This window comes from Otolemur garnettii, unplaced genomic scaffold (assembly GCF_000181295.1).
Source record: "Otolemur garnettii isolate 467f Iridium unplaced genomic scaffold, OtoGar3 scaffold00076, whole genome shotgun sequence".
In the NCBI taxonomy this organism is placed as follows: Eukaryota; Metazoa; Chordata; class Mammalia; order Primates; family Galagidae; genus Otolemur; species Otolemur garnettii.
This window is the reverse complement of record NW_003852471.1, coordinates 7,049,114-7,059,285: the sequence shown is the minus strand read 5'-3', so window position 1 is coordinate 7,059,285 and position 10,172 is coordinate 7,049,114. Positions and strand designations below refer to the sequence as shown.

The 10,172-nt window shown below is 40.6% G+C and overlaps 1 protein-coding gene and 1 non-coding gene across 2 annotated transcripts in view; both read left to right on the top strand.

The window, feature by feature from the left end:
- Nucleotides 1-7,258: 7,258 nt before the first annotated feature.
- On the top strand, nucleotides 7,259-7,365 carry LOC111726711. Its single transcript, XR_002774421.1, has one exon. It is a non-coding gene; the product is annotated as a U6 spliceosomal RNA (small nuclear RNA).
- A 914-nt stretch (nucleotides 7,366-8,279) lies between these two features.
- The window catches only part of LOC100958406 (chromatin target of PRMT1 protein), a 2,738-nt gene continuing 845 nt past the window's right edge, over nucleotides 8,280-10,172 (top strand). The window contains exons 1-2 of the mRNA XM_012807812.2: nucleotides 8,280-8,655; nucleotides 9,983-10,172. Coding sequence (XP_012663266.1) covers nucleotides 8,591-8,655; nucleotides 9,983-10,172 — 255 coding nt within the window. The 5' untranslated portion in view covers nucleotides 8,280-8,590. The remainder of the gene's footprint in view (nucleotides 8,656-9,982) is intronic.

Sequence of the window (10,172 nt, the reverse complement as noted above, 5' to 3'; positions counted from 1 at the left end):
GTCATTGTTGTTTGGCGGGTCCAGGCTGGGGATTCGAACCCGCCACCTTAGGTGTACGTGGCTGGCGCCTTAGCCGGTTGAGCTATAGGCGCCGAGCCCTGAAAAACATTTTTAAAGAAAAACACATATGCTCTGGGACACCACAAGCTAACATGTATTGGGTACGGAGTATGCTGCAGAGGCCAGGATGTGTACTTTTAAAATCCTACTGCCCCAAAGGGCTGACCTGATTATGACAGTAAGTTAAAGGAATAGAAGAAGAGAAATACATACATAATTTCACTACTGGAGTGGGGCTGGTGAAAAAATGACTTGCTGCCTCCTTATACTTGATTAATTACTGTTGCATACAACTCTTACAAAAAATCTTGTGGGTATTGCCAAAAGACAGTGAAATTGAGACTCAGAGTGGTTCAGCAACTTGTCCAAGGTCATAAACCTAGTGGGGAAGCTGAGATTTGAATATGAGTGGCTGATTCTCAAGCAAATGTTGGTGAGGGTCCTGGGTAATGGGAACTCATACATGACTGGTAGGGATGTAAATTGATAAAACTTCTATAGGTTGGTAATTTGGCAATATCTAGCAGTGAAAACTACATGCATTCTTCATCTCAGAAATTTCACTTTGAAGATGTTTATAATGCAACAGAAATGGCCATCCTTACAAGGTTAGTTAAATAAAGTTCTATCTGTAAAATGGAATATAATTCAGCCATGAAAAAGGAGACTATCTAAATATGTTAATATAGGCTGGTCTATAAAATGCATTATTAAGTGTTTTTTTGTTTTAATTGTTAAAAAGTGAATGCCCAGAATGAAAAGCAGGGTTGGAACTCAGAGCCTTCTTCCTCGTTTTACAGAAGGGCTTTCAGGAGTGGAAAGATAGGTAATCGGGCTTTCCTTTCTGAGAGACCTTGAGGAACAAGGTGGGGGATGAACTGGTGTCACCTAAGAGGAGGATGGGACTCTAGGGAGGGGGTTTTACACCAGCCCTGCTGAGAACTGATGAGCCCACTGAAGCCTTGGCCCCAGGCCAGCTAAAGGGGAAAAAGGTGACAGGGCCTGGTGACAATGGAATAGGAAGTGGATGACAAAAGCTACCAGGAATAAGTCCCAGGTATCCAGGCTTGGATGTTTGCTGAACAAGAGGAAACAGGAGGAAAAGTTTCAGGGGCAGAGATGCTGGGAACAGATGTGGAGTCTGGGACTCCCAGTAAGGCGGGAATGCAGGCTCAGAGCGCAGGTGGGCTGGGCATGGAGCTAAACACCTGGGCGTCCTCAGGGGGACGCATCTCTTCTTTGAGGTGCCTCTGGGCCCTGCTCCTGAGTGTGGTTTCCAGGAGTTGTTATTCGAAGGCCTGGGCAGAAACTTCTCGTGGCATGTCATCTCATCCAAATGTCACAGAAATGGAAAATGAAACCACTGGGGGAGATTCAGAAACTAAAACAAAACAAATCTCCTCTCCAAGGCTATTTCTTAGTGTATTGGCTTAGTTTCCATTTGTGCCAATGTGATTAAACTACTCTTCCTTTCTTTTACTTGGAAGCTCTTCATCTGACGACTGGGGACTTCCCTCTCATAGGGGCAACAGCCACTCCAAGGACTTGCCCCAGAGATCTCAGAACAGAAGCAGCTGCATTTCCTCTTGAACTGTTATTTCTCAGCCCATGGAATCTTCTTGACAATCACCCCGCTAATCTCTCCAGGGAAATTTGGCTGCTGGGCTCCATAGCAGGTAGTAAATTCACAGTGAAACTGTGAAGACTCCCAATAATTAAAAATCCCATTTATACTGTTCAAGCTGAAAAAGAGAAATCACATTCAGGGTTGTAGAGGCAGCCACTCTAAATGACCCAACTGAGCAATTGTTTCTGCTCTGATGTGTGAATTCCAAAGAATTTACGAAACAGCAGGAGAAACATTTTCTTATTTCACTTTTCATACAGATACTACAGCTTTGTTGGAAAGTTTCACGGGTTGGGGGCAGGGATAATTTCTCAGTGGCAACTATCAAACTGGGGCTACATTAAGGAATATTGATGCAGCGTTTTCTTAGATTGAAGGTGGACCTTCTAGAGATCATCCACTTGCCATGCATACAGGAACTGGTGCTGACTAGATTCGAGATTTTGGCAAGTCACTGCACCCTTCCAGGCTTCATATTTATTCTCCAAAAAGAAGAAATGGGATCTGGTGATCACCAAGTTCCCTTCTGGGCCTAAAGATGCTATGATTTTATAAATGACTTTAAAGTAGCCCTCATTAAAAAAATGACATCAGACACTTTAGAAAGAGGAATACAACTTCTATGATTTACAACTTTACTCCCCTAATAGGTGTTGAGAGCCTGTTGTGTGTCTGGTAATTTGCTTGGTGCTGGAGAAACTTAGGACAAAGGCCACAGTGCCCTCCACTTGTGGGCTGCAGGGAGACACACGGATGTGTCCCAAGAGCAACAGGGGACTGAGCTTCTTACTTCTGACTCTGCCAAGTTTCTAGTTTGCTCCATGTGACATGGAGTCAAATTCCAACGCTTCATTGTCCTTCCCCTTGTCTAGTGTGGAGGGCAGTGCTTTCCCCTCTTTTTTCATAGCTGTATCTCTAATACTTGTTTTTGTTGATTGGTGCTCAGTGTGCAATAATGGGCATGAGTCTGAAGGACGCATTGGAAGGTGGTAGAAGAATGAGCTGAGGCAGTGGCCTTTAGACTGTAGAGTGCTTATCCCAAAAGAATTGACAAAGTTGCTCCAAAGGATGTGTGGGCCTGAACAGCTTTAGAGGAATCATTTCCAAATCCTCAATTTCCACAGGAACTACTTCCCCAAGTTGATCTCCCTGGCGGCCCTGAGAGAGCCGTGCCGCTGACTCCTTCCCCATCTTCCCTTTCACCATGGTTCTCCTCTCCCATAACAAACTGCCGGCTTTTCTCTCCAGTCTTGTTGAGCTGCGTCCTCCCAGGTGGTAAAAAGAAACCGTGGAGGTATTTGCACAATTCTGAGTCAGGAAATGGCTCTAAGGAGAGGCTAATGAGTTTTCGCAGGTCACACGGTCTCCACTTCTTCGTTGCCAATAAAATTCAAGTAGAACCTAATGACGTTTTCAGCTGATCATTAAAAGTAATTTTTGATGAGAGATCACGGTGTGATTTGGGGGAACTTAAAGAATTGATTGACATTGCTGTAACAATGTCAATCTACTTATTTATAAACAAGCTTTCTCAAGGTTTATGCCTATAAAAACTAATAATAGGAATAGAACTGAGGGAGAACGCTGTCCTGTTCTTTTAATAAATAATATTTATTGACAGACACATGAGTAAATCAGAAAAGAAAACAGCCTCCTTTCTTGATAAAAGGCACATTTTCAATAGAGTTTTTCTTTTTATTATACGATTGTTCATCAAAATTTATAACATGTTTATGGTTTTTTTAATCAAGTATTTAATTAACAATGGTAATTATATTAATCAATCAATATAGAAGAATTTTATTACTTGGAGCCTTATGGTCACAGAAAACTTTCAAGAATTTAAGTGGACATTTATATACACATGCTTGATAGGATTATCAATAAAGCATTTTTTTGAAGGGGAAGTAGAATGAAAAGAAGTGTAAGTTCAGGAATTTTTACATGGAATTTTACATGATGTAAAATTTCCAACAGTTAAATAAGAGCTTTCTTATTAAATTTCAGATTAATATAAGGGTTCATATGATTAGGTTCATTGTTTGCATTTGTTAGGGAAAGTCAAAGTTGGAGCTGAGCCCTTCACTCAGCAGGTGTGCCATGTACACTGATATTGTGCCTGTGCCTGAGACCCTACAAAAATCTTCCTCCTTGGCTTGGTGCCTCTGCTCAGCTGCCAGGGCTCCAGCCACATACACAGAACTGGCAGGTTCAAACCCAGCCCCACCTGCCAAACAACAGTGACAACTACGACAAAAAAAAATAGCTGGAATATTTATTGCAGCCCAATTCATAATTGCCAGGTCATGGAAGAAGCCCAAGTGCCCATTGATCCACAAATGGATCAACAAACTGTGGTATATGTACACCATGGAATACTAGGCAGCTGTAAAGAAAGATGGAGACTTTACGTCCTTCATGTTCACATGGATGGAGCTGGAAAATGTTCTTCTTAGCAAAGTATCACGAGAATGGAAGAAAAAGTATCCAATGTACACACCCCATATGAAACGAATTTATACCTTTTATATGAAAGCTATAACCTAATAATGGCCTAAGAATATGGGGAGGGGGGAGGGAAAGGGAACGGGGAAATGGATGGAGGGAGAGGGATTGGAGGGATCACTTCTGAGGTTTATCTTACAAGGGTACAAGTAAATCTTTCTAAGAGTAGAATGTGAATGTTTTAAAACAATAACTAAGAAAATGACATGAGGCTATGTTAACCAGTTTGATGAAAATGTTTTGGATTGTGTGTGAAACCCCACACTGTACCCCAGAAGTGCATTAATGTACATAGTTACCATTCAATTAAAAAAAAAAAACAGCTGGGCGTTGTGGTGGGCACCTATAGTCCCAGCTACTTGGGAGCTGAGGCAAGAGAATTGCTTAAACCCTAGAGTTTGAGATTGCTGTGAGCTGTGACATCACAGCAGTCTACCAAGGGTGACATAGTGAGACTCTGTCTCAAAAAACACAAAAATTTCCTCCCTCCTTCTTCCTCCCCAGTTCTTGAAATTAATTGTGTTTTTCTCTCATGTGGGCGTGTAGTTGTAAATCTACTAATTTCATATCAGTATTGAGTACATTGTTTTTGTTTTTTTTAATACTCAATACTTAGCTGCCACAACACCCGGCTAAGTAAACTCTTAATCTTTCTTTATGGCAGAATAGTATTCCATGGTATATGTGTGCTTGTGTGTGTGTATATATATGTGTTATATATATATCACAGCTCAATTCACAATCACCAACATATGGAAATAACCCAAGTGCCCATCAAGTCACAGATGGATGAATAATAATAATATAATATATAACATATAACATGTATATGTATTATCCATTTATGAGTTGATGGGTACTTGGGTTATTTCCGTATCTTGGTGATTGTGAATTCAGCTGCAATAAACATTCTAGTGCAGATGTCCTTATGGTAAAATGATTTTTTTCTTCTAGATAGATACTTAGTAATGGGATTGCAGAATCAAGCGGAAGATCTACTTTTAGTTATTTGAAGATTTTCCATATTTCTTTCCAAAAGGGCTGTATTAGTTTGCAGTCCTACCAACAGAGTCTAAGTTCCTTTCTCTCTGCATGCACACCAGTGTCTGCAGCTTTGGGACTTTGTGATGTGGGCTATTCTTAGTGGGGTTAGGTGATAGCTCAAGGTGGTTTTGATTTGCATTTCTCTGATGATTAGAGACGATGAGCATTTTTTCATGTGTGTTTCAGTCATTCATCTGTCTTCTTGGGAAAATGTTCTATTCGTGTCTTTTGCCCAGTGATAAATGGGATTGTTTGCTCTTCTTGTTGATTGGTTTGAGTTCTCGGTAGATTCTGATTATTAGCCCTTTGTCAGATTTATAACACATGAATATCTTCTCCCATCCTGAAGGTTGTATTTTTGCTTTAACTGTGCAGAAACTTTTTATCTTGAAAAGTTTCCTCCAAGAGTACGAGTATTATAGGCATGAGTTACCAAGTCCATGTGCCATTTATTTTTGTTGTCACTGTAATTGCCAATGGGGTCTTCATGAAACCTTTCCCCGGACCAACATCATCAAGAGTTTGTCCCACACTTTCTTCTAGTTTTTATCATTTCATGTCTTAGAGGTTTTTTTTTTTCTTTTTAAATGGAGCAGCTAGGAGTGGTGGCATACTGCCTATAGTCCTGCTAGGTAGGAGACTGACATGGATGGGTTGCTTGCACTCAGGAGTTTGAGGCCAGCCTAGGCAACATAGTAGGACTCCATATCTCTTTAAAACAAACAAAAAAGGCTACAATAGTCAAATCACTGTGGTATTTACCTTCCATTGACTACACTTAAATGTTATATTCCATTGAATATATCAGATACGTATAAAATTTTTCATATTTAAAAAGTTCTGGAAATGATATTATTTATAGTTCTTTAAACTTGATAACAAAATTTTGAGGTCAACTTAGGAATGTGTTTGTAGTATACAGTTTTAAACACATTTTCTGGGGGCTTTGCCAGTAGCATAGCTGAAGACCACTGGCCTAATAGTGTAAGTGTGGAGTTGTAATACTGACTCCACTGTTGAGCCTAGGGGAAATGCCCTTCTTTTTCTTTTCCTCTTTTTTTTTTTCTTGAGACAGAGACTCGTTCTGTTGCCCTGGGTAGAGTGCCATGGCATCATCACAGCTCACTGTAATCTCAAACTCTTGGGCTCAGTGGTCCTCCTGCCGCAGCTTCCCAAGCAGCTGGGACTACAGGTGTGCACCATGACACTTAACTAATTTTTCTATTTTTTAATAGAGATGGAGTTTCACTCTTGCCTGATCCTCCCAGAGTATTAGGATTATAGGCATGAGTTACCAAGCCCAGTCTGGGAAATGCCCTTCATAACCCCCTTGTTTCCATTTATCTTTCAACAAAGTGAAAGTCACAGTACATTTGATTGTTTTTCCTTATTCTTAAGAAGATTGTGAGATCATATGAGATAATGAAATAATGTGAAAAAGTCTAAATTATTTCCTGGGGGTAAGCTGAACACCTCTGGGAAGTTTCAATTGACATTTTCAGGCTAATAGGATACTGGTTAATTCCTCAAAATGTACAAATGAAAGGTATTCTTATTATTACCTCTGCTTTCAATGGCTTCCCATTTCCCTCAGCTTTGATTCAGCTATTAATAATGCAACGTCATAGGGTATTCTCTGCATCTGTGCACCATAGGGCCAATAAGAGGGGATCTCACTCTATTTCAGGGCTAAATTCAAGCTTCTACCCTTATGTTCAGTGAGTGAAACTGCAGAAATGCACAACAGGAAACAAGCTTAAATTCCCTTCCCAAATGGCTGCGGGAGCACACATGTCTTAGTCCAGATGATACTGACTGAGGTTCCGAGGATCGTCACTGTTACACCCACTAAGGTAACTGGGAATGGTGACCTACATCACATGACTCCTTTTAGCTTGGTGGACCATCTGTCATCTTGAACTCAATTCCTTTCCTTATAAACATGCTTACAATTTTATAAACAATGAATGCAAAGCTAGACCTTGAGCCCCTCATCCCAGTTTATAAAGAACACCAGGTTCTGTGTTCGCTTTGGCAGCACATATACTAAAAGTGGAATGATATAGAGAAGATTAGCATGGCCCCTGTGCAAAGATGACATGCAAATTTGTGAAGCATTCCATATTAAAAAAAAAAAAAGAACACCAGGTTCTGATGTCTAGTAGGTTTTATGTGCTTTAGAATTGGCTTTCTAAAGGTAGGTAGGTCAGAGAACTTAGGAGAACAATGACTCTCAAATCAGGACTTCAAAGACACATGATTTCTTAAAAAGACATTGAGTTTTAAGTTGTTGCTTAAATCTAAGGACTCGTGAAGAAATAGCGTGGTGGGGAACTGGGTGGATGGAGAGAAGCTAGGAGAGATGATATTGAACAACCATTCATCCACCCTTGAACATATATTTAGTTCCAATTAGTATCATTTGCTGGGCTGGGTATGAAGAAATACAGATATTTTCAGGGAGCTTATATGCTGGTTGCAGAAAGGCAAAAACTATGACAATATTCCACCATTACTGAAAGGAGGACACAGTGGAAGCAGAAAGGAATAAATAGTAAAGTCTGTTTAAGGAAGCAAAAGAAGACTCTTCGGGGCAGATGGCATTTGAGCTCAAACAGGCAAGAGTATTTCAGAAATAATGTCATGTATGAAGTCCTGGAGGCCAGGGAGAACTTGAGACCAGTAAGGAGCTCTAATTTCACCTGTTTAAAGTCTGCAATGCAGAGTGGCTAGAGGTAGGATGGAAAGAAAAGTAGGAGACATCATACCAAGGCTTAAATAGCATATGAAGAGTTTACATTTTATAAACTTTATCAAATATAAAAGCTGTGGGTGACAAGCTTTCAAGAAATTGAGCAGAGCCATTTCAAGATCAGATGTTACAAACACTACAAGGTCACATTGGCAGCCATGTGGAGGACGAACTGAGGTGATAGGACAGGGCCATGAGTTTAGGGCTAAGATTACAGTCAGGACACATTCAGTCTTGGCAGAAACTCCACTTAAACTAGTATAAGTAAAGTAGGGTATAAGAACAATTGTAGGGCGGCCATTTTGTTTTGGACCTCGAGCGGGACTTGGCGGCGGCTGCAGTATCTGTGGTGGCACAGACGAAAGGCAGGAAAAGGCAGGCTGGGCGATTAGGCGGATCGGCCAACCAGACAGTCAAACAGCAACAACGAACTAACCTTGCAATCTACAGCTTACGCATCTAACCAACCGCCCACTTAGCTAACCCAAGCCCCTCCACTGTCAGCTGAGGTTCGGCCGGTCCCCGGCCCATCCGCCGCAGCCGTGGTGGCAGCCCCGGGAGGAGCACTGGCGTCCGTTTCCTTCGATTCTCGGGATTTGAAGATGGCTGCACAGTCAGCGCCGAAAGTTGTGCTAAAAAGCACCACCAAGATGTCTCTAAATGAGCGGTGAGGCAGCCAACAGCAACTTCAGCTCCTTCCTAAGAAAACATTACTTAAGTTGGCCCTGGGGTCCAATGCACAAAACCATTTTTAAGCTAAATACCAACAGAAGGCTACAGACCTCTGTTCTTAGTTGCAGCTTATGTGGTACACAAAACAAATGGGGCAGCTGTTTCAAAACCCCTTATCAGTAGACTTTTATGTTAAGCTATCTGAAATATTTATCTGGTGGGATATATTTTAAAAAGACTCCTGACACCCTCCCTTTTCTTCACATTTGTTTTACATTGATACATGGGTGGTGCAGCACAATAGCATGGTATCCTGGCTGCAGTAGGCTTGCTGCCTAGTCCAAGGCCAGCAGTGTTGTGTTTGGCCTGTAAGAGGCAGGTAGCAAGCTATGAATATGTCCAAAGGCCCTTGAATGTCATTCTTGGGCCTTGTAAGAGGCACTTGGCTTTGTTCCATTTTACTTTCTTTCCATTCTGCTTTTAGTTTGTTTTTGTTTTGGCTTCTTTTACAGTTAAATGTTTTTCTCTTCCATTCCATTAAATTACCTACAAATAATACAGGGTATCTCCACAGGCTCTTAAAGATTGAACTAATTTAGCTTTCAGAAGTATTTACTTGGAGTCATAAAAAGTGATTGTTTGAGACTAACAAAATTAAAGATATTTAAAGGCAATTTCTATCTCTGAGAACTTTGTTCTTTGTGTACATTTGACCGATAACTTTATTAAATTGATAATAGACTACTAAGATATTTAATTAATGTCTATTTTTGGCTCTTCTGAAGCATATGTGCTGCTTTCCTTATCTCTTAAAGATATGATATGCTGATTATATTTATATGTTACTAAAGTGACAAATATATTTTAAAATTTATTATACTCCTGTAATTTTTATGAGTACGTTATTTCCATGAGCTTCAAAGGTCCTCTAGTCCTTTCTCATATTTGCCTTATAGAATGCTTCCTCAGGTCTCCCAAGGTCTAAGCTTTCTTTGTCTTTGAACTACATCTTCTGTCTCTTGTCATCGTATCTGCTTATTGCGTGTTTTTCATACTTCCCACCTCTCTAAAAGCTGTTACCTGAGCCCTTGTTATCACTTTTGATTGAATGTGCTGCACTTAGCTGCATTTCTAAGTTTCTGATTCTTGCAAGTTTGTGGAAACAGTGGAGTCTTTAACCCACATCAGCCTTGATCTAAGTGTACCACTTTACTTAAAAGTTCGTGGGATCTGGAGCTCCTGGTCTAGCAAGCCATGAAAATGCCAATAAATGTTTTGTAATAAAGCTTTTATTTAAACATCCATTTTGTTCGACCTTGAAGCTTTACTAATATGCTGAAGAACAAACAACCGATGCCAGTGAATATTCGGGCTTCGATGCAGCAACAACAGCAGCTAGCCAGTGCCAGAAACAGAAGACTGGCCCAGCAGATGGAGAATAGACCCTCTGTCCAGGCAGCTTTAAAACTTAAGCAGAAGAGCTTAAAGCAGCGCCTGGGTAAGAGTAACATC